Source organism: Pseudopipra pipra, chromosome 22, assembly GCF_036250125.1.
Source record: "Pseudopipra pipra isolate bDixPip1 chromosome 22, bDixPip1.hap1, whole genome shotgun sequence".
NCBI classification, from domain to species: Eukaryota; Metazoa; Chordata; class Aves; order Passeriformes; family Pipridae; genus Pseudopipra; species Pseudopipra pipra.
In genome coordinates this window covers 2143822-2168405 of record NC_087570.1, presented here as the reverse complement: position 1 = coordinate 2168405, position 24584 = coordinate 2143822, and the positions used below count along the sequence as shown (strand labels likewise).

The 24584-nt window shown below is 54.5% G+C and overlaps 1 protein-coding gene across 5 annotated transcripts; it reads right to left on the bottom strand.

Moving 5' to 3' along the window:
- Positions 1-1994: 1994 nt before the first annotated feature.
- TMEM240 (transmembrane protein 240) lies at positions 1995-22646 on the bottom strand. 5 transcript variants are annotated; one of them, XM_064678403.1, is made up of 4 exons: positions 22380-22646; positions 21067-21173; positions 10876-11084; positions 1995-8626 (listed from the first exon to the last, which is right to left on the bottom strand). In XM_064678403.1, exons 2-4 carry the CDS (start codon positions 21156-21158, stop codon positions 8478-8480), a joined length of 450 nt encoding a protein of 149 aa, XP_064534473.1. In that variant the 5' UTR covers positions 21159-21173; positions 22380-22646; the 3' UTR covers positions 1995-8477. The 5 variants fall into 5 exon arrangements, with proteins under 5 accessions (XP_064534473.1, XP_064534471.1, XP_064534470.1 ...); XM_064678401.1 differs by having other exon boundaries at positions 22376-22645; XM_064678400.1 differs by lacking the exon at positions 22380-22646 and adding an exon at positions 21433-22080.
- Positions 22647-24584: the final 1938 nt, after the last annotated feature.

Genomic DNA, 24584 nt, shown 5'->3' with positions numbered 1-24584 from the left:
TCACCTTTTTTCCCAGCTCCATGACCTGCCTCCTTGCTTATGTCCCCACATGTGGCATCACTCTCGTGTTGTCCTTCCCAGACTCAGAGCAGAGTTTGTGTTACAGAGGTGGATTTGGTGTGAACTCGGAGCCAACACAGGTAGTCTGAGACCAGCCCCAGGTATTTTTCCCCCAGGTAACTCCCCTTTCTCTTCAGGAGGTGAGCAGGCAGGGCTCAGGGGGTCTCTCTGGCACGAAGGTGTCCAGCACAGTCTCCAGGGATGAAAGGGGCTTGTTTGCTCCCACTGCTCAAGCTGCTCTTGCAACAGGAGTCTTCTGCTGCATTTCTGGAACAGCTGAGAACTGTGTCGTTGTCAAGTCCTGAACACGAGCCTGTGTTGATGAGCTGACATTCATTCTGCTTGTGTGCATATAAGAGACAGGTCAGAAAATCTCCTGATTTTTTTTTTCGGAGTTTGAACTGGATTTGAACCCTGTGCTCTGCTCCGAGGCCCTTTCTGTAACTACATGGTGCAAACATGACCCAAATCTGTGCCCTTGAGTACCTTGCTGAGCTGTTCTCCTCACACAGGAACTGACAGCAGCCTCTTCACTGGTGGTTGTGGCTGAGCTCCCAGGCACTCACTCTGGCAGGAGCTGGTGAGCCCAGGGGCAGAACCAGGCAGGTCACTGGTGTGCCCAGCTCTGCTGCCCACTGAACACCTGGGCCAGGTGCTGTCACTGCTGCTGCTTTTCCTGTGGAGTGGGACAGGAGAGGGAACTCCTGCCTCATCCAAGATTCCAAGGCAGGGCCCTGTCACCTCTGGCAGTCTCACAGGCCAGTCAGCCCCAGGGTGACTGCTGTCCCTGTGGAGGTGGCACCCAGCTATGTGACACTCCCTGCAGGGACAGAGAATGGCAACCTCAGGCTGAGGTGAGCTCCTCTCGTGACACTGAGTGAGTTATGAGCCAACAGCACTTTATTAAAATGGTATTTTGTGTTGGAGAGCAAATCTCAGAGCAGATGGATTAGCAGGCAATCCATCACTCCCCAGCTTGGCCTGTGCCAGCTCAAACGTGCTCCCTGTGCTCCAGCACTGCAGCTGGGAGGCAGATTTACAGCCTGGTCATCTCTGTCTCCTCCCAGTTGCCATCCATTGAAGTATTTACTTCTGGATATGATACACTGGGAGCAAAGTCCCACTGTGGAAGCACAAGGGTGCGAGCGCCGCGCGCTGTGGGACTCAGGGGGGTGGGAGTCTCCCCAGGAAGCTTTTCTCTGCCAACCTGTGTCTGTGTCTGGAATGGCAAAGAAACACTCAGTGTCTTTTATAATCCCTTGTCTTGGGTGTTGGGCTTTATTTACTGCTCTGCCCTCACGTGGAGTCTGCACCGAGCCTGAGATGTGCCCAGACTTGGAGAACAACTCGTGCAGCAGAATCTTTGTGCAGAAGGACTGGGGTCCCACTCAGGGTCAGACCTGCTTTGTGTGTGTGTGTGGTTCTGTTCCAGCAAGGAGCAGACTGAAGGATGCTAAAGGGCTGGGTCATGGTGGCAGATTTTGGTACTGCTAGAATGGGAAATGTTCCCACTTTTCCTTCTCCCTGCCAAAGCCCTGAGTTCCCTGCGCTTTTCCTGCCTTTCTTGCCCGTGCAGGCAACACGAGAGGCCCAGGCTGCTCTCTGGAGGTAACTTGCACCCAGAATTTAACAGTAAAATATTTCTCTTCCTTTAAAATCAGTTCTGGACCTTGGAGCTTCCCTGTGATCCTGGTGAGCAGGAGACAAGCAGGTGAAAATCTGGGACAGCGTCCTGTGATGTCACATAACCTGGGGGAAATCACACAGCCCTTCTTCAGAGATCAGGACAGGTTTTCCCTCACCTTTCCAGCCTTGTTTGTACCTTCTCCTCCTCCTCTCTCAAGCCCCTGCCCAAAGCTGCTGCTCTGCAGTGCCCCTGCCCCGGGGGTACCGTGGGGTTCAAAGGGTTGGAAGAAACACTCAGATGCAAAACATGCAAAAAACTATTTTACTGACAAACAGCAAAGGACGGGCTTAGTTCCAGGAGCTGAACTGGTTATATACAAACATCTTATTGAAAGGGAAGGAATGGCTGAAATACACTCACTCGTTGACCCAAATAAAATCACAGTGTGCTTTTTCTATTGCCTCCCCCACCCCAAGCTCTCTCTGCGCCTTCAGCTGCTCCCTCAGCACAGGTTGTCACCCCTCCAGCACAGCCACTGGAGAGCACAAACCCTTGGGTGACATCTGCCTGTGCAAGAATATTGAATTTAAAAAATTAGCCATTATTGCTTTTCAACCACAGTAGAGATTATTCTGTGATCAGACTCGGAGCAGAGTATAATCTCTCTCTCTTAGTCTCGACATGTGCTGTGCCTCTCCCTGCCTGGTGCATGCAAAACTGGTTTGGGTGCAGAAATAAAGAAAAGAAGGATTAACAATCAGGGAAAACAGCACTCCAAGCTTCGTTCTCGTGTTCTTGGTGCAGAGCACCAGTGGAAAAAATCTGCCTGGGCTGAGTGCTCTGCCCTGCAAGGGCTTCCCCTGCCTTGGTCAGTGTGAGCTGGGGGCTGAGCCACCCTGGGGTCACCCCTCCTGGGAACCCCAGGGCTCAGCTCTGAGTGGGGACTCAAGCTGGCAACCCCTTTGGAAAAGAAATGAGTGAAATGGGAGGGAGGCACTAGAGGAGGAACAGGCTCATGCAGTGAACACGTGAGGACACACGGCGGTGAGCGCACGGACACGCACGGACACACGTCCCGGAGCAGGATCCTGGGGGCCCACCAGGATCCAGCAGACTGGCAGCCCAGCTCCTCCTCACACCTGCCACGCTTTCCCACTCCTCTGCTTCCTTCTTTGCCCAACAGCCCCCTGCAGAAAGATCGTAGACTTGGCTTTTTAAAATTTTTTTCACTAAATTCACTTGCAGCTTCACGTTCTCCTGGGCAGCCCAGTGAGCTGGGCTGAGAGGACACCTCATCTACTCCATCCTAGGATAGAACCAGCAATCCTGCGTCCCTGCCCTGTCCATTCCCTGCCCTACATCCTGTTGCCTCTCACTGAAGCACAGATCTGTCCCACCAATGTATCCAAGGTGGAAAACAATTGATCCGAGTGTCTGCTTGTACCACACACTCTAGTGATGGAAGTACTTCTGTTCTTTCCCAGCCAGAGGTGCTCTGGGATTTTCTGTTGGCTGTTTGTGCCTTCAAAGCCTCCTGAATCCAGAAGAGAACTTCATCACCCACACCCTCCATCACTGCCACACTGAATATTAAATGCTGCTGGGGTGAGATCTGGAATGAGACTGAGCTCCCTGTGCCACTGATCCCCTGCCAACCTCCACCTCCTGCAGGGCACTCTGGAAGGTGAACATCCGCCTCTCTTTTCACCATGTGCTTTCTCCCAAGCTGGGGAATGACCGTGGGTCAGGGCTTTCTCTTCAGCCCCAGCTCACCTGGCACCTCTTGCATGGCTTTTTTTTTTTCACAGAATGGTTTGGTCTGGAAGGGACCTCTGGAATTCATTTAGTCCAATTCTCCTGCTCAAGCACAGCCCCCCAGAGCAGGCTGCCTGAGAACCACCTCCAGCTGGCTTTTGACTGTCTCCAAGGACAGAGACTCCACATCTTCTCTGGCAACTTGTCCCAGTGCTCAGCCACCCTCCCAGTAAAAAAAGAGATTCATGATGTTCAAGTAGATCCCCCCATGTTTCATTTTTTGCCCTCTGCCTCTGGTGCACCACTTAAAAACCCTGGCTCTGCCTTCTTTGCACCCTCCCTCCAGGTATTTATGTACCTTCTCTTCCCCAGGCTGAACAGCCCCAGCTTTCCCAGCCTTCCCTCACAGAAGGGATGCTCCAGTCCCTTAATCACCTTAGTGGCTGTGTTTAATACCCCTTTTGATCAGGGATTCTCTTCTCCCAGCTGAGCACAACCAGAAAATGAGGTAGAATAGCAGTGAGAGTAACTAAAACCACCCCACCCTGCTGTCAATGCCTGGGACACACGTTCCGGGCTCCCTCCTGGTCTTTGCCTGATTATGGATAAAGTGCTGCCAGGTACTTCAGCCAGGATGGACCAGTTGATGTGTCCCTGGCTGGCTCAAGGGCTGGCTGAGCAGTAAGAGGGCACAGTGGACAGATGGATGGATGGATGGATGGATGGATGGAATCACAGGAGACGCCTTCCCAAACTGTTCCTCAAAGAGGAAGGGTCCTTCTTGTTGTTTTTATGGGCAGAAGGGGTTTATTCAGCAGTGCTGGTACTGAGGACAGGATTTGATTTTAAAAAGGAGCTCCTGGTTGATGCAATGGATTTCTCAATCCCCTGCTTTTCTCCACCTGTCTTTCCACTCCTCCCCTTTGCAGCAGCTCCCAACACCCATGGGGTGTGCAGGCAGTCAGATCTGGGCTCCTCACACCAAAAACGCAGGAGAACATTCCCAGTGCCAATCCCAGCTCTGGAGGATCGACATGCACAGTTTTAAGCTCTGCCTCTGCTCTAAAAATAGCCCACAAACCCCACCACCACCACCACCATCAGAGCCTCCCTCGAAGCATCTGGCGGGCGAGTGCTGAGAGTGGCCCACACTTCCCACTCCCCTGTCCTGCAGATCCCATTCCCATGTCCCACAGAGTTGCCACCACAGGCACAGCTGCCAGCTCTGCACCCCCTTTTCTCCCCTCCTGCCCTTGTTTTGTCAACTCCCTGATGCTGAAGTCACTTGCTCCCAACCGAACCCTTTTTGCCTGGGGTTGTCGCTGGGTTTGGGTGTTTTTGTTGTTGTTGTTGTTATTTCCATCTGTGGTTGGTTTTTTGGTTTGTTATTGTGTGTGTGTGTGTGTGAAGACTGGATCAGAGGCAAGAGAACAACAAACAAGTCAACACTAGTACATCTGGGACAATTAAACGAGGAGAAAACACCCCCACAGCAGAGAGAAGCAAAACAGACACATGCACAGAGGAACAGCAGGACCACGGACAACTGAGCTGACAGCAAGAGCAGCGACCTCACGGGGACAGAGGGACTAGAGAGCACACATCAGACAGGGCTGGGAAGACTCCCCCTGGAGCAGGATCAGCTGAGAGGGTGGCACAGGGGCAGCAGTGATGGTGGCAGGCAGGGAGAGCAGGGGCTGCAGGGCAGTGACGGTGCCAGAGTTCCACGATACCCAAAAACCTTCCTCACCTTCTGCTTCTCTGGGGGCTTTGTCACGGAGAGGGGACATGGCAGACACGTGGCTGTGGGAAACAGCCCTTGTCTATCTTTTTTTTTGGACATTAAATATCCCATGGGACTGAGCTGTTCCTGTGCAGGGGGTTCTCACCGCTGCAGCCTGATCTGTGAGGGACCTTATCCAGCCCCACAACAGGCACATTCCCATCTCTGCTCCATAGGATGGATTCTATGGGAGGTTATCCAGCCCCACAACAGGCACATTCCCATCTCTGCTCCATAGGATGGATTCTATGGGAGGTTATCCAGCCCCACAACAGGCACATTCCCATCTCTGCTCCATAGGATGGATTCTATGGGAGGTTATCCAGCCCCACAACAGGCACATTCCCATCTCTGCTCCATAGGATGGATTCTATGGGAGGTTATCCAGCCCCAAAACAGGCACATTCCCATCTCTGCTCCACAGGCTGGAATCTACAGCAGCTTCCAGGACTCAGAGGAAAACCCACCTCACACCAGGAGCTGCTCAGCTGTTTGAAACCACCCCTGCACAGAAGATGCAGCAGATCTTGTGGCTCAGGAGTAAAATTCCCTCCCTGCATGGGAAGGAATTTTACTCCATGTTTATTAAGGATGAAAATCAAAGATCTTGTAAGCTCCCCACTTGTTTAGTTTGTGCTGGGACATGTCTGGTTTCTGTGCATTTAAGACCAGTAAATAACTCCCAGTAAATTTAATTGCACTGAGATTATCTTTGATTTATTTTTTTTTTTGACTGTGTGAACAAAAGAGAGGCTCATGAGGTGAGAGCTACAGGCCCAAATAAAAAAAAAAATTCTGTTCTTAAATAATGGGATTATGTATTGTGTGGGATTTTTTTTTTCCTCCTTCTTCCAGAGCCTCAAGCTCTTCTGAAATTTTGCTGTGGATCAGACAGATCAGACTTAATGAGTGAGAGCCATCACTTCACTCTTTCCAGCTGTCCCATATTTAATGATGTTTCAACCAAGGTCAGCTGCTAGAGCAGGGCAGAACCAGGCTTTATATTCAGTCTAAGTCACTGCCTTAAGTCTCTCTCTTGAGAGGCTCCAAGTGGAAAGATTATTTAAAGTGCTTTTTTCCCCCCCCATAACTAGTTCCAGAGATATTCTCCTTACCATGATGGAATTTTCTCCCCTACCAAATGTTGTCCCACCTAAAGGCATGTTAATAACACAGGACCTGCTCTTCCCTGCCACTTCAGTGTGTGCCATGGCACAAGGAGCTCTGTGTCTTGGAAAGGAGCTGCTCGAGGACAAAGTCATTCCTTAGATCCCAACAGGTGGCTGCAGACATTCCAGCCACAGGGAACTGGAATGACAGACAGTCAAACAGACATGAGTACGGACCAGGCAATTCTTTAGGCCCAGACAGAAACTGGGGCTCCAAGACAAGAGGCTCTAGGGAATAGCAAAGGTAGGAATGGCAGAGAAATGGGAATGTTTGGCTCTTGGGGCTTGTAGTTAACTGATCTGACCCTGGGCATGACAAATTAAAAAAAAACAAACCCCAAGACACAGAAGCTGAAGCAGGGAGGAAAGAGCTGGAGTGATGGTGTCCTTCTCCCTCCACAGATATTGCCATCAAACAACAGGAGGCCACTGCCAGTGCCAGGGAATCCATGGAATAAACCAGCAGTTTCTGCCAATATTCATCTTCTTTTGTCCTGGGTGTTTTCCCCATCTGAGCACAAACCCACTCAATACAAAATGGTGAATGAAGGAGATGTGATTTCGGGGCTACCACCTTAACTTCCTGGGGCATCTCCCTCCTTTATTCCTCTCAATCAATTCTCTCTCTCCCCACCAGCAGAACAGGAGCCACTGCAGGGATCAGACACCACCACACAGGGGCTTTATCAGCTCCTTCAGACACCTCTGCCAGCAGGTGAGGGAGGTCTCTGGGTGTGGAGGATGGTTTCAGACCCTCGGTCACACTCAGACCTTAAAACCCACATCTGAGATGTGACTGGGGGAAGCAAAGACAAAACCACATCAGAGCATCCTCATGCTTTGATTCAACCATGTGAACGTGGGACATTTGGCTCTGTAGAGGGGTTTGGCTTCAGGTTCCACATCTCTGTGTCCCTCAAGCCAAGCCCAGACCTGCTGCTGCTTCAGCTCAGGGTAGGAGCATGAGAAATAGGTGTTTTTTCATGTGCAGGGGGAGTGAGACTGTTCACAGGACCCTCTCACTGCACTGCCAGTGGTTTTGGGGTGGTTTAACCAGGGCCTTGGGCTCTCCCTCCAAAAGAGGGGGAGAGCAGCTCCTTTGCTCCCAGGGAAGGGGTGGGGGGTGTTTATGAGCAGAGGGGTATGATGGGGGTGCAAAGTCAGATCCAACACCATCCACTCCTCCCTCCCTCCCTCCCCTCCAGCTCTAGTGCAGAACAACAGCACTGACATCACCAAGATCCCACCAGAGGGGTGACCCAGGCAGGGCCAGCCCTGCCCCACGGGCTGGCACCTCACGGGGCCGTTCCCCTGGCACTAAAATTCCCTGGATTGCTTAAGGCAGGTTTCAGTGCATACAGCAACTCAAACAACAAACCATTTACACATTCCCAGGATTTCCTTCCCTCCACAGCGACTCCCCAAAACCTGAACCAAAGCAAAAAGGGACACTGTGCCTTCCCAACCCACTGGCAGCAGTGCCCATCCAAACCTGTGACCAGCCAAAGCCATTTTAGCAACAGAAGGGACAGGGCAGAGCAAAACCAAGCCAAAGGACCAAAGAAACGGGGGACTTGAACTCTTGGATGAGACACTCTGCATCTTCTTCGTGCTGTCCCACCTCCATCCCCTCGGCCAACATTCCCCTCGGGGCAGCTGGATGTGCAGGACAGCCGGGAATGCCGGGGAAAATTCAAGGGGGGGTGGGGGCTTGAAAGTATAATGCAAATCTCTTTTCTCTCTTTCTCTCTCTCTTTTTTTTTTTTTTTTTTGTTGTTGTTTGTTTGTTTTAGTTCCTCTGCTTTTTTTTTTTTTTTTTTTTTTTTTTACATATGTACACGAGTCTGACAATAAAACGTGGAACACAGTGCAATGTCTTGGCTGCGTGGCATCCAGGACTGGCTTTAGTTGTGCATCGTGGCTCGTCCCGGGGGCTATGGATCAGTAAAATCGTGTCCTCGGCTGGGCTTCCACGGAGGAGCAAACCAGAAGCTGGTCCGGCTGGAAGAAGAGCAAAGTCCTTTTTTGTTTGTTTGTTTTTTTTAAAAGCTCCCTGCAGTCTCCAGAAGGGGGGGAGGTTTCCTCAGAGGTGCCGCGGGCTGGGGTGCCCGTTGTGGTACAGCTTCTGTTTGATGTGCACCATGTTCCCGGTCGCCTCCTCGTACTGCCTGTGGTGACGTTTCCTGAACTCCTTCAAGTTACAAAATTTGGGAATCCAAGACCAGGAGTTGTCTGGAAGAGCAGAAGGGGAGAAGGGAGGTGAGGTGTGATGGGAATGGTGGGAGCTGTGCTGTCCCACCAGTCCGAGCCTTGGTGAAGCCACCCCCGAGTTCCTCCCTTCGGGACGGAACAGGGACGAGGTGGATGTGGCACCACTGGGTCACTCTCTGCCCCTCAGCTCGTGCAGCCTGGACAGTGTTATTTTGTCCCCCAGTGGTTCAGCTCTGAGCCCCCAGACCTCCCCCTGCCGTCCTGTTCCACCAGAGTTCGGGATGATTCCCCCCAAAAATCCCACAAAGGGCAGCTGGGAAGTCCCAGAGAACGACAGACTGTGTGAAGTTGAACAACTGTGCTGGGAAAGGGTTGGACTCGATGATCTCAGGGTCTTTTCCATCCCAAAGGAGCCTGAGCCCCTGATTGCAGCTGCCATGAGGTGGCTGTGACTGCTCTGACCAGCTACAGCCTGATGTCTGAGCTTCCATAGAATGTTTGCTATTTTGGGCAATCCCTCCCATCAGGAAGGAGCTATAGGTTATTCTAACAGACCACGATTTAAGCTGATCAGGCCCCAATGTGACATTGAGTCACTGCTAAGTGGTGCTCATGTTTTTCAGGGAGGGCTCCTCGTCCTGTACCAGCACAGAATTTGTATTACCCTACCCCTGTCTCGCACTCACAGGCACCATTTCTCTCTTCAGAAGAAAATTTCAGCTTTGTTCCACAAAGAAATAGGATTCCTTTCTGCTTATTGCCTTTAAAATGGCTAATTTGCACAGATGATTTGAATGAATAGGAAATACCTAAAAGAACATTGCACCATTGGCCAAACCCTTCTTAAAGGCTTAGAATAGGCATAGACAGGGAGGAAGAAAAAAAAACGAAACAAAAGAGATCAATTAGCTTAAATACTAAATTAATTACTAAAAATAAAGCCCTCTGCGGTCTCCACTCACGAGGGGTGGGTTAGATGGTGATAACACAACTGCAGCTCACAGCTCCAGCTCTGGAGAACAATATTCCCCTGCTCACCACAACATCCCTTTGCCAGCCCTGACCTCATGGGCCCCGAGGAGGTCACAGCAAAGGTGCCCTGATGGAAAGCAGGGGGGGTCAGGGCCCCAACGCTGGCTCAGCACCTGAGATCCCACTGCAAACCACTTATCCTTCTGCTCTGGGAAACAGCAGCACCACAGCCTGGAGGGAGTCCTGACTCAGAGCCTGCTCACACAGGATTTGGGAAGACTAATGGGAAATTAATATCATTTTTATCTGAGTTTTCAGAGAGAGATAGTCCACTTCCCTAATTAGAATTTTGCAGATAAATCTTCCTCTTGCTCTCTCTCCTTTTCCTCTGAGTTGTAATTTCACAGACACCATCAGTCAGAGCTGGAGACACCGAGATTTATGGGTACAGTGTGAGGGAATTTCAAGTCATTCCCTGGATTAATAGTTTTTCTGTCTTTTTTTTTCCCTTCCAAAGATTAAAGTCCATGGGGTGTCCGTGCTGAGGGAGCAAACTGGGGAGGGGAAGGAGCGTCTGTTTGTCCTTCTGAGGGTGTTAATTCAGGATGCTGAGCTTACTGGTCCAAAGACTAACTAGTCTGCCCCACACTTTTCCCTGTGGGGCTGATGTCACCACATCTGGACACATCTGGACAGCAGTGAGGGTGGGAAACCTCAGGTGACACAGCACAGATGTCTGTCACTGTCATCACAATGTCACAGGTTTGTACAGCCACACAAGGCTGCTCTCCAACAGCATAACCCTGGTTGTAAATTGGAAAAGTCCAGATTTTTTTCTATTTTTTTTTTTATTTTTTTTTTTATTTTTTTTAATATCCAGCTTTTTGAAGTTTGGTCTGACCTGAAAACATTCTGCCCAAATGAGCAGCCACAGAACCCCCAACACCATCCTGCCCACGGGGAAAGACCTTCCTTTGCATCCCACACCCCTTTGCACCCGCACAGACATTACCCTTTCCAAAGCACAGCCCTCGGGGCTGGGATCCTCAGTATTCCCACATCAACATCCCTGCTTCTGTCAGACAATCATGGAATCTCCTGAGCTGGAAGGGACCCACGAGGGATCATCGAGCCCAACTCCTGGGATAAAAAGGGCTGGGATACATCTGGCCAGACTGGTGCCAAACCCACGTGGAATAAACATGGCAGGAGTGTGGATCTCCTCCCTCTCCACCAGCTTCCAAGGGCAGGAGAAGGGGATTTTAGGGCAGAGGAGGAGCCCGTGGGGCTGCACTTACCATACCGTCGGCTGGTTCTCCAGGCTCGCACCGCGTAGTGGAGAACCCCGTCCATCCACACCAGAAACCAGCTTATACAAAAGCCCAGCAAAAGTCCCAGCATCAGGTCAATCTCCTGCTTGGTTACATTGTCAGTCACAAAGTAATTCTCCGAGGAATCCACCACCGACTGGTCCCCGTCGTACGGGATAACGTAGTGGACATGATGCCTGCGGCGGGAACACGCACAGGGAGAAGGGTCAGCGCCTCGTCCACCCAGTTAGGGAGGGTTTAACACCATCCTCCCAGCTCCTGCCACCGTCCCAGGGAGCTGAAGTGCTGTCCTGGCTCTCGGTGCTGATGCCAGCGGAGGAACTGGCAGGGAGGAGGGGGGGAAAGCCCAGAAACCCGACCCCGGGTCAGGGGCTCGTGTGGCGCTCCCGACACGGGCTCCCCGCGCCCGAGGTTCTCCTCATCAAATATTAAGCAGAGCACGAGGTCGGAGCAGCCACCCCCGGGGACACAAAGGTCACAGCTGCCTGTGTTTGAGGCAGAGGCCACTAATGCCTTGTTCCTGTGAGCACACACGGGCTGGGAGCAGCTGTGTGGCCCTGCAAGGGCCACCACCACTCGTCCCCTGGCAGGAGGGAGAACTGTCCCCTCCCTGCTCTGCAGGACAGCCCCAGGGCTGAGCTGTTCTGCTCCATGTCCCAGAGTGAAATGAGACTTCTGTGCATCCCATATCAGAGCAGAGAGTGTTCATAGCCATGGAGGAGGCTCGTGAAAGCATCCCTGAATTCCTCCTCTGACAGCAGAGGAAGGAATCCCTCCTGCAGACAAGATCCAAGACCACCTCAGGCTCTCCTGATGCATGACCAAGGAGGTTTGGGGTGTTCCTCGAGGACCAGGCAGCAATTCCTGCCTGTAGGAGATAGAAGAATCCCTCCCAGCATGGGAGCAGTTGGCAACTCCCCTCCCAGGGCCCTGAACACCTCTGGGGGTAAAGGAGCAGCACTCCCAGCTCCAGAGCTTTCCAAGGCTTCCATCTCTCTCAGGGGTTTGGAGGGGCTGGCCCTGTGCCTCATGCCAGAAGGGTGACTGGGTTCATTTGTGCAGTGAGGTGATGGAGACCGAGGTTGGGGTGAAGCTGAACTGCTTGGAAAACCCTGGTTAACTTGGGAAAGGCAGGAAAATGGCAGGGATGGAGTGAGGGAGTTGTAGAGTAGGAAAAATCAGGCAGGTCTGTGGGGGCTGAATGGGAGGGGATCAGCAGTGACAGGTCCCTGAGAGCTGAGCCTGTGGGGTGGGAGGATCCCAGATGATGGGGGATGCAGGGATGAAAAACAAGCTGCTCTGGAGCCTCTGCTTTCCACAGCCCCAAGCCTTCCTGGGGAGCAGCCAAGAGCCCTGGGGCCGCCCAGGCTCTGTGCTCAGCCCTCCTGCCCCCTCCCTCTGCCTCCCCCAGAGCTGGACACCGCAGGGCAGGGGCTGTCCCCGCTCCAGGGAGCCCAGGGCACCTCCAGCACTGCGGGCACCACCGCAGGCCTGGCACTGAGGGCATCACCAGTGCTCCCAGCTCGGGGCAGAGCTGCACGGGCTCTCCCAGTGCTGCCACCAGCATCCCCAGCATTCCCAGCATCCCGAGCATCCCCAGCATTCCCAGCATCCCCAGCATCCCCAGTATCCCTAGCATCCTTAGCATCCTTAGCATCCTTAGCATCCCGGCCCCCCCCAGCCACGGCCCCGGCCCCGCTCCCACTCGCAGGAGAGGAGGCAATCGCCGAGGCCTCTGAATATGCATGAGGTGCAGGTTGCTCGATAATCACGCCTGAGAAACGTCCAAATATTTACACAAACAAACCTCCACTCAAAGGAACCTTCTGAAAACAGCCCTAATCTCGGCGACGACTTAATGGGGGCCACCTGCACCAGAGGCACCGGTGCTGGCAGGGCTGGCACAGCCCGGTGCCATGGCACGGGGGTGGCAAGTGGGAAGCCAGCCCATCCAGCCGTGTCCAGTCCCCGTTTCCATCCAGCAGAGGGACTGGACTGGGATGCAACAGAAGGAGATGCCTCCAGGCCAGCTCTGATGGCAGCTCACAGAGACCTCAGGGGTAAGGGCAGCCCTCATTTGGTTTTTCCCTCATTTGGCTTGGGAAAAATCCAAGGGCAGAGGGTGTGGGAGGGAGGGCTCCTCAAAAAGGAGCTCTTGCCATAACTGGGAGGGTTCCCATGAACACAGCCAGCTTTGCAGGGGGGGGAAAGAGAAGCCTCACACACCTGCCATATTCCACACTTCCCAAATCCCTGCACACACATCAGCCATGTTCATGCTTCCCAAATCCCTGCACACACACCTCCCGTGTTCCACAATTCCCAAATCCCTGCACACACACCTCCCGTGTTCCACAATTCCCAAATCCCTGCACACACACCTGTCATATTCCACACTTCCCAAATCTCTGCACACACCCCCTCCCGTGTTCCATGACATGAGGACACCTGGCAGGTCCTTGACTTACTCCCTTTTGCTTCCTGCAACACAGGCACAGAATCCACAAATACCTTCCAAAACCTGGGCTCCTTGAGATGATCCAGGGCTGGAATTCCTCAGCAGGACCTGGTGTGTGTCCCCTCTGCACCACAGTGCCACAACCCCCGGGGGGACCAAAAGCATCTCTGAGGCTCAGAGAAGCAAAACTTCCCAGGCACACCCAGGACTGACCCGATCCCAGGAAGTGAGCACAGACCTCTCCCCACACATGAGGTGGTTTTCATGGACAGTCTCAGCCCAGGACCAGAAGAAGAAGAAGGTCCTGGAGTCCCCCCCCATTCCCTCTGCCAAACCCCCCATGCTGAGGGATGTGACACACACACAGGTCACACACGTGCAGCACAGCCAGCTGTGCTAACACAGGATCCAGGGCTCTCCTCACACACTTCCCAAGGGGTTTTCCCCCCATCCTGCTCTCTGCACAGCCCTTGTTCCCTTGCTGGGCAGAGGGAAGGGACACAGTCACCTCCTCCCTGCCTTGTCCCTGCTCGGTGCAGGCTGACTCTGCACACTGCAGTGGGATCTCCTCCAGCTCTCCTCGCTCCCTGTGCTCATCCCTGGGCTGGGCAGGGGCAGCTGGGAGGGCCTGGCTCTCCTTCCTCAGCTCCCTTTTCATGTGCTCACTGTTCCCAACACCCCGTGATTCCACAGGCCACGCTCAGAGCTGAAGTCTCTTTTACTTCATGGGAGGCAAAATTCGACAGAGAGTAAAACCTTTGACCTATCTGGATTTGGCAATTTAATTACCCAAGTATCAGAAATCAAAGCTGGATCCCAAGTGCAAGTTTCCTTAAAAAATAAAACCTCCTGTCACTAAAGCTCCCTGGAAAAGCAGCTTTTTTGGAAACCCTGGGCTACCAGGATAGTTCCATACAGAGGAGATCCCAGAGCCACATTTCCACTCCGCAGAGTTTTCTGGAAAGAGTTTAGCAAATTCTTCCTGATGGTGCAACAGTTGGGAGAGCTGGGCTGCAGGGAATTCCATCCTTTGTCTTGCCTTACCAGGACTGAGTGGTGCCCCCGGGATGGGGAGAAGAGCAGGGACAGACCCCCACAAGGTTCCTGTTGCCACTCAAGCCCTTGGGGACATCACAGGAGTGGTTCAGACACTGTCACACCAGCACAGCACCTTATTAATAGTGCACAAAGGTCCAGGTCCCCACCACATGCCAAGGGGATTGGAAAGTGGAACATGCCCTGGATGGCTCTGGGATGCAGCGAGGGAAGGTGTCACCTCTGTGGGTGCAGGAAACCCCCCCAGCTCCGTGCCAGGGCACTTCCAGGGAGGGCAGAGAGTGCTGGAGACCAGGTTCTGGCTCCTCAGAGCAAACGCTTTTGGCCAAACCTTGTTTTCAGAACTGTGGGGTCCAAGGCTGTGCCTGTTTCACCAACCAAAGGCCCTTGAGAAGAGTCAAAAAGCTGCCTCAGAGTGGCACCACCTCAGCCCTCAGTCAGAGGACTGGCACTGGAGTGAGGTCTCTGGGGTCCACAGCCCCTCTGCTGTGACAGAGCTGTCACACGTGGTCCTCAAAAGCCAAACCCACGTTCTGTCCACGTTTATTTACAAGAAAAAGATGTCCCACGTAACCTGAGGGACAGTTCCTGGCAGTTCCAGCCGGTATCAGTTGTCCCAATAGATCCAGGGCAAATTATTTTGACTGGGTTAATCACGTGCCACCTCCCCTCACACGTCATGCACGTTCAGCCGTGCCCACCCTCAGGGAATCATGGAATATCCTGAGCTGTGGATGTGCTGGATGTGCACCCTGGATGTGCTGGAGCTTCCACAGGAAAGCACAGAAATGTCAGCACTTCAGGCCAGACACACTTCAGGAGCAGAAGGGTCTGGCGAGCAGCGAGTGAGAGGCTGGATCTGCTGCTCATCCCCGGCCAGGCAGGACCTGGCTCAGGTGACAAACTGGAGCTGCCGGACAAAGGGAGCACAGTGTGTGTCTGTACGTGTGTGCCCGAGCTGCAGCAGCCCTGTGCCCACTGCCAGGGTGTGACAAAGGGGGAACACCTCCTCTCCTCCTCAGGACAAGCCGTGGCTGGAGGCTCCAGTGCCGAGCTGCCCCGAGCGCTATTGTCCCTTCCAGTGACCTTGTGTGTGCTCTGGCTGCTGCAGCCACAGCACAGCACAGGAGCCTCTGAAGAATCCACTGATTTGTTTTACAACACAGAGAGCCCCTCCGTGCCTCTACAGTTCCCACATGCCCCTCCCGTGGGATGGGGGTGGCCGTGTGCCGGTGGATGCTCCGGCTCGGCTCCCTCCTGGGCAGGTGTCTGTCCCTGCCCGTCAGACACGTCACATCTCCCGGGCTCATCCTGCAGCTGCCACATCCCGGCTGGACCAGCCCATTCCCCATCGCCAGCTGCAGCAGCATTTGGGGAATGTGCCTTATCCAGCCCCCCAGGAATGCCCTGCACGGGGCAGTGCCGCCCTGTCCTGCATCCCTGCCTGACCTTGCAGCCATTCCTCAACATTCCAAACAGCCCAGCACCTCTCAGAGCCATTCCCAGCAGGGCCAGTCTGCACACCAGTGTGGTGGTACCACTGCACAGCTGGATACATCTCCCTGGGACACAGCACATTGTCACAGCTCCCAGAAGCCCAGGGCAGTCCCAACAGTCTCCAGCACAAGGCAATGAGCATTCCCAGCCTCCCAGCACATCCACAGAGGGGCTGCGGGCAGAGAGGTGTGATGGCTTTTCCAGAGTGGCTGGGAAAAGGAGGAAACAGAGCAGGAATATTCCTCATGACAGCAGTGCCACCCTCACCAGTGATCCCAGCGTCAGGGCAGGGATCCTGGGATCACCAGGGATCACCAGCATCCCAGCCAGCAGCCTTCTCACACATCCCACATTCCACCCTGCATCCAGCTGATCTCCTGGGAAACAGCCCATTGCATGGCAGGGTCTCCATGCACATCAGTCACTCAGGAGAGGTCCAGCACAGCCTTTCCCTCCTGGATCAGGGCCCAGGGAGAGCAGGGCTGAAGTATCCCCGGGACAGGAAGAGCTGACTCGAGGCTGGCCAGGCCCCCAGCTCTGCTGCAGGGTGTTGGCACTCAGGTAGGGCTGACCCTCCTCCTGCTCCTTTCTAACCCTGCTCACGGGAGACACTTTGCCTGGGAGGGAAAGACTCATCCAAGGTCACTCAGAAGGTCAGTGGCAAGGAGAACACAAGCCAGAGCTGCTGAGGTCCCTGTCCTTTCCAGACAAGGGCCTTGCAAGCCCCCCAGGCTGTTTTGCTCCATGCAGGTGTCATCTGTTCCCTCCAGCTCCCTCTGCCTCCACGGACGCCCTTTGGTGTTTTTCCTTTGCATGACATCACCCAGCTCCTGATCTGCTGCCAGCTCTCTGCTTCCAGAGAGGACCCTTTGCTGGCTGGGACGGAGAAATTCGGACACCTCTGCAGTCCTGCCCAGCCCTGCTCTGCCCTGGCAACATCCACATCCCAAGGGGGTAGGGCCAGAGCCTGCTTTGCAAGGAGGACCCACCGCGGTGATTTGGACAGCCTGGATGCTCCACATGCCGAGGACAGAGAGTGCCAACTCCCCCAGGGATCTGCTCCAGCAGCCACATTCCTGCACGGCGTCAACAGGAGCCAGCAGGAGTGTAAATGTGGCTGTCACCCCTCCCTCCCGCAGCCAGGAGGCAGATGTTAGGAGAGGAACAGTCCCTGTCACACCCTGCCTGGCTGTGCAGGCTCAGCACCAGCAGCAGGTGCCAGGGCCAGCCCAGTCTCTCTCTGCTGACGTCCTCGCTCCATGCACCACCATCCCTACACCAGCTTCCCTTCCCAAGCAACTGGCAGGACTGTTTTCCCAGTGAACAGCTGTGGATGCTCCCTGCTGGCCCCAGGGGTGTTGGCAGCCCTGCCCTCCTTGGCTCTGTGGCTCTTGGTGGAGCAGCCCCACGGGTCCAGCCCGGTGGTGACAGCCCACCCACACGAGGAGAACATCTGCCACCCCTCCCAGCCCATGGGAACATCCATCCCAGCCATCAGAGCAGGAACACTCCCATGGCAAAGGCACGGCCCAGCCCAGGCTCGCTCAAACTGGAGATAGTGGCTCAGTGGACATTGTCACTCAAAAGACTGCAAACATGGGCCAGCCTTGGCCACGTTTCTGTGCACTGGGCAGGGGAGCGGGGCAGCAAGTGCAGCCCCAGGCAGCTTTACCCCAGCACCCCACACCCTCGGGCTCCAGTCCCTGCAGCCTCCAACAGTCACTGGAACTTCACACGGCACAGGTGTCACCAGCTCCCTCTTGGTTCTCCACAAAGAACAGCCACAGCTCCCATCCAACATCACAGACCCAAAAAGCACCTCCCGGGGCCCAGTGAGGTCACTGTTGCCCCATCAAATTGCTCCCCTGCTTCTGGCATAAAGTGATGAGCAACAGCTTCAGCCTCCAACAGCCCCAGTGGCCCTGATTCCATGGGGATGGGTATGACAAAGGTTGGGATCAGCCCCAGCAGTGCCAAGTGTTCAGCCTCCAGCAGCACCTGAAGATGGGGCTGGTTTTCTTCTGCAAATATTTTGACCCTAATGACACTCTCCAGCCACTGTGAACACACAGAGTGCTCATGAACGTGGAAAAAACCATATAGCATTCCTTCCACTTATCCTGGGACCTTCTTCCTGGTCAGTGCCCCATGGAAAGGAGGACAGAGTCCAGAAAAAGGCACATCGCTGCCCATGAGGACAGACCCCAGCACAGCCTCCACGGGCTCTTTGAGGAGGCAGCCAGAGCAGACAACGACCCCAGAGCCCCCAAAACATGGACAGAGCCTGGGGCACCCCTGGGTACAACTCATATTGCTGCCTGCCAGCCTCCCATCACAGACCAACACCATGTCCCAGCACCCCTCCTCAGCGAGCAGAAAGTGTGGACAGGAACAAGTGACTCCTCAGCTGGAACTGCAAACACAGCCAGGCCCCATCCCACTGCCAGGGGAGTGGGATCCAGGCTGTGGATGCTGCAATGGCAGCCTGGCAGAGCACAGAGCCCCACATCCCCTGGCACGTGGGACACACACAGAGCCAGCCCTCTCTGCCCACAGCCACCCCCAGCCCAGAACAGCTCCCAGCCCCTCACAGGGACAGGAGTTCAGTGCAGATTCCAGTTCCTCCTGGAGAGCACATCCTGCTGTACACTGGATGCCCAGTGCCAGGTCTGCAGTCCACCTTGGGACATGGCAGACCATTCCTGGGGAAGGGGTCCCCTCTGACACCCCAAGGAAGGGTGCAACCAGGGGAGGAGAGTGGAAGGAAAGCATTTCTGAATGAGTTATTTGGTCTGACTGACACCACAACCCAGGCCAGGGCAGGAGGGAAAACCTTAATTGCAGCAGCTCAGCCCACTGCACATCAATCTTCATTTGTTCCAATTCCTCCTTCCCTTCCATTTCTGCAACATTTACTTATTTTCCCCATTCCTCCCTGCAACACACTGAACTGCAGCCAGCTCCCTCCTCCAAGGACTCCCTTTGGTTACTGGCAAATTAAGTTCTTCATCAAGCCCCGGCACTGGCGCTGACAACGCGCTCCAGGACACAGCCCTGCCTGGTGCGAGGCAGAGCTGCTGACGGCTCCCTGTGCCCAGGGCCTGTGCCCAGAGCACTTGGAGAGCTGACAGCAAGGACAAGGCACATCCAGCACCACCTGCCTTCAAATCAGAGGACCCAAAACACTGGCATTGGGGCAGCAGGTCACAGGGAGCGAGAGGGGATCACACCCCAAACCTGAGCACGAGGCCACACAAGGTCCCACAGCTCAGGGCTGCTTCTCCTGCACTGGGGCATGAGCACGTGGGAGCCGATGTTCAGGAGCAGGGACTGGTGTGATGTCTCTCTTGGCAAGAGCCACTGCTTCTACATACCTGAGGCAACTGGTAAACTTTGCTTGTTGCCTCCTCTCAGATCCACGCTCGACGATTTGGAAGCTGTTTCGGGCACTTTCGAAGAAACGACCTAACGATGTCTGGGGAGAGTGCCATGGCTAATTTATCTGCCTCCACAGCATCTCTGCAGACAGAGAGTTAGAGTCCCCCTGCCACCTTCTCAGGCTTGGGCAGGACACTGCCAAACCACCAGTGAGACCTGACACTCCTCAGCCCCTCCAGACAACATTAAAGTCTGTCGCCAGCAGCCAATTTTCACCACCACTGAACCAAGCTGTGACGAGCAAAAAGAAAAACTGATGGAAGAGGTGGAGGAAAAAACCTAAACTAGCAAAAAACATCAAGAGGACTCAAAAAAAATTAGCTAAGAGAAAGCTAATCCTTGCCAAAAACAAACCAAAGACGCTGTGGATGTTTCTTGCCCCCAGTCTTCCCAATTGACCTTAACAGGGAGACGCCTGAGGTGCCCAAGGAGCACCAGATATTTAGGGTCTGTTACTGTATCATCCAGGGCCCGGCTGAATTTGGCCCTGGAGGTGCTGCCTGTACCTTTCCCTGCTGTTCTGCCACGGGAGTCTGGGGAGAAAGGAACCGATCACCTTCGGTGTCTGAAGCAGAAGTGGAAGGGCAAAGCAGCTTCTCTTCATTAAGCGAAGCACATCCCCGCTCCAGCTCAGCTCCCACACCAGGGACACCAGAGGGATGTGACGCCTGGGAGACAGGATGCAGCTGGTTCCAGAGGCAGCTCAAAGAGGAGTAAAGCTCAATTTAAACGTTGGATGTGACAAGGGAGGGCTCCCCCGGCATGTCCTTTAGCTGGCACAGCCTCACGCTGCTTCACTCCCCCACAGACAAGAAACTCTCCTGCAGGCTGTGAGTAACCAGGCACAGGAGGGGAGCGAGGCCTCCAGGAGTGCTGGACAAGGATCACTGACAGCAGTCCCACAGGGAAGGGAGAAATTCATCTCCCCAAAACTCAGCCCCCGGGCCCGAACACAGGGAGCAGCCAGATCCCAGCTCCGAGCTGAGCGCTTCAGTGATTACACACGACGTAAGAGCGACGTTGTTTGGGAGAATTCAGCATTCCCAACAGCCATGGGGAGAGCCAGGGATTTGTCCAGTCATAAACTTGTGCACAGCAAAGGCATGACTCCTGGCACAGCATCCACCTGGCTCACAGAACGCTCCACAAAACCACAGCCCAGCCTCCTCGGGGTGCTGTGTCCAGCAGCATCACAACTCTCAGGAGGAAAAGCCACAGGGAATTAAAATCCGATCAAAGATTGCAAAGCCTCAAAGTGACACTGTCCTACACAGCCACACTCCGGCCTGGGCACGGATCCTCTCTGTTCTCCAAACCCCATTTCATTTAAGCCACACGACTGCAAGACCCAGAGCACAAACAGGCTGAGGACCATCACAACCCAGGGACAACAAAGGCAAAATGACAAACGTTCAAATCCAAGTTACTCACTTTGGCAGGGCTGGCGGGTGCACCTACACAAACACGCACACAAAGGAGAATGGACTTTCCAAGCCCACAGAAAACTCTTCTTCCGGAAAAAAACCAAATCCCCCCCTCCCTGTGTTCATGCAGGAGCCGGTGAGGAAGGTGAGACACAGCCAGAATGCAAAGATGGTAGCCCGGCCAGCAGCGCCCCGGCCACCACCTCCCCTGAGCCTCCCCAGTGAGACAAGGTGGGAAGGGGCTGGGGGGGCAGGGGGGGGAAGATCCTCTGCAGGTGAACTTACCTTCCACAGTTGCAGTGACAAACTCGGTCTTCCCCTCTCAGATGCGGTAAGATGTAATTGTGAAATCTGTCCAACAACGCATTCATGTCCATCAAGCAAGCTATTGCCTGTAAGAGCCCACAACCAAGGCATCTGGTCAACTCTGGATGATGGAATAAAACATTGACTCTAGTTTGATTGCCAAAGACTGAAGCAGTCATAAAGAAAATAATCTTTGGTGTTTACCGGGGCACACACACATGCACACACACGCACACACACACGGAGGTGCTCAGGCTGAGGGACGGTGCGGGGGGTGGGGGGGAGGAAGGGGAAGGGAGGGGGGGGGGGATGATGGAGGGGAGGGAGATAAGCAAAATCTCTTACCATAACGATAGAGGCGCCCAGGATCATGAAAATCATGGTGTTTGCATTCATGGACATCAATAGGGGATGGCCAGCGGTCGGGTCCGTGCGCCCCAAGCCCGCGGAGGGCGAGCGGCGGCCGCGCTATTCCGCAGAGCCGAGCGCGGGGCGCATCGCGCTCGCTGCCCGCACGCTGCGGTGCGGCGGGGGACGGCGGGGCGGCGGGGCGCCCCCCGCGCACACACACGCACTCCCCCGTGCCGGGGATGCCTCGGGCTCCCGCGCCCCTGCCCCCTTTTTTTTTTTATTTTTTTATTTTTCTAGGACGAACGTGACAGGTAAAAAAAAAAAATAAATAAAAAATAATAAAAAAATAAATAGTAATAAAAAAAAAAAAATCGGTGCTCCCCCCGTTCGTTGGCCCCGGGCTCCCCCCCGGCCGCGGCCGCCGCGGCGGGTGCGCGGCTCCGGGAGCGGGCACCCGCCGCCACAAGCACAGCCTTCATGCAGCAACTGGGAAGCGAGGCAGCCAAACCCGGGGTGCGGGGGGGGGAGAGGCTGGAGGAGGAGGAGGAGGAGGCAGGCTGCAAAAAAATCACCCACTCCGGGGGAGCCTCATTGCATCCTCTCCCCCGACCCTCCCCAAAATCATCCCCGCTCCGGAGCGCTGCGAAATGGAATTGAAAACAAAATATACCCCCAACCCCCAAAATCAGCGCGCCCACCCGCCCCAAAAATAAGCCCCCGCAAACCCTCCCGGCTCGGGGCTGCGTGTCCCCGTCCCCGCCGCTCGCTCCGCGCCGGCAGCCCCCGGCCCAGCCCCTCCCGGGCGCGGGTGGCTCCGCACCGCCGGCCGGCCCCGCACGGGGGGGAGGGATGCGGGATGCAGGGGAGGGATGCGGGATGCAGCGGGGAGATGCGCCCAGGCAGCGCCGGCCGCCCCCTCCCCACCCCGGGCATTTACCTACGTGGGGAGGCGCTGCTCCGGGAGCGGCTCATGGCGAGCGGCGGCGGCAGCTCTGCGGGCCGGCCCTGCGGGGCTCCCCCCGCCCCGCAGCCGCACGCGGAGCCCCGGCAGCGGCGCTTGGCCGCGTTTCGAGTCCCACACGCCATCCTCACCCCGCCCTTCCTCCGCCCGGGGTCGGCCCCGGCCCCTCTCGCCTCCCGGGGAGGGGGATGCGGGACCGGCCGCATCCCGCGCCGGGGCCCCGCCGGGACCCCCCGCCCGCCCGGGGGTCCGGGCACGGCCCGTGCGGTGGGTGCGAGCCCCGGGCTCCGCCGCGCACACGCCTTCCCGCGGCACCTCCCTCCGCCCGCTGCTGCCCGCACCGAGAGCGGCCCTTTGGGGGGGTCCCGGCCCCGCGCCCCCCGCCCCGGGGAAAGCGCCCAAAAGGGCACCCGAGGAAGGCTGGGGGTGCCCTACCCTGCCCCGAGCACACTGAGCACATCCCACCTCCCTGGAGGAAAGCTGGGATGGTGCAGACACAGGAGACCCCCCTCGCTTTTGGGACACGAATACCAAGAACTTTGTCCCGTCTGTCAACCCCCAGATGGAAGGGCCAAGGAAGAGGTTGTGCTTCGGGTCCTCCACGGCTTTATTTCACCGCGGTGTTGGTCAGTCCAGCTCAGGCCACGTACAGGAGCTTCTGGGGAAATTAAAAGAAAATAAGCGGCCAGCCAGTAACTTTTTTGCTTGTTTGGTTGTTGCTCCTTTTCCTGTGAACCAGGATGAAGGGAAGCGACTCCGGCCACCACGTGGGAAATGCGTGGTAGCACAGGGCTTGATGGCTGGAGTGCCCTGCAGTGCCTTCACCTCCCCGTCCTCACAGCCCTCCTCAAGGTGAGCTTCACCTTGCTACAGCTCAGGTATTTAATTTTTTTAGGCTTCTCAGGGCCGTCAAAGCAGAGTTTGCTGGTGCTGGGTTTTGCATTTTTGCATATTTGTTTTCCTCCTGCTCCTCAGGCCACAATCAGCCTTCTTATGTAATGACTTGTGTTATATAAACTCCATTCTTCAAGGAACAGTCATTAACCTACTACTGGGTATTGAAAATACCAAAATACTGTCACACAATTAAAACCACTAAATGGTGTCCTCAAATTAGAGCACAGATTGCATTGCAGATGATTTTTTTGCCTTTTTTTTTTTTTTTTTATTTTTAATTTAAACCACACACATGAAACGTTTGACAAGCCAGGCACTTCATGCCTAGGAAGGCATCTCTTGCCACACTCTGCCCAACTCCTGAGAGTTCTCTCCTCAACAACCCTCTGCCCTCAGCTACTTCCACTTCTTACTGAGCTCAGAAGTGGATTCTACCATTGATTTGCAGAGCTCAGAAGGACTAATGTGAAGAGAATGCAGCTGGTTACTCTGCTGGTTGCAGAAAAAAAGAAGCATTTTTGAAGTAACAGCCAAATAAAATCACAGGAGAGAGCAGAGAACTTGAAGACAAGTCCCAAGGAATTGCGTGGAAGTGAAGTTTTGCCTGGCTACCAGTCCATGTCCCTCATCTCCGAGCCATCCCCACGAATTAGGCATTTTAAAGCCACCTCTCCTGGCCTTAGGGGAGCTGAGAGAATATCCCAGATATTTTTCCCACTTCCTTTAAACCAAAGTTTCTCTTGAAATCTTTTGACACAGAAAATAGCTTCGACCCTGTGTTTAGCCACAGTTTTATACCTATACATGTATACTTCGTGTACCTCAAACCAGACTAGGACACCATAAAATTCCTGTACAAACTGAGCTTCTAAAATCAGAGGATTTCAACGCAAATGAAGCGTGTGGAGACAAAGTAACTACATAAATGCATAAATTTTTCAAGTTAAATGAGAAGTAACATGTCAGAGTATGAACAGCTTTAGCTGAAGAACAAGTTATGCTCATAGAAAGCTGAAATACTGACTGTGGATCATTCAGAATACTGATTTCTCCTTCCAGATCATCCACCCATCCTTCTGCACACTGGTAAATAAACAAATGACAAATGACCAGCTCCCAGTGCTGCTTTGCCTTATGAACAGAATGTTTAGGATGGAAAAGAACTGTTCTGCAACATCCTGTAGACTCTATTATGGTTTTAGGCTTCTTAGTTAAGAGATGCAGTGAATTTCTAATTATTCCATACTTAGCACTACAGCAGCCAGAATTCTCTGCCAGCCACACACAC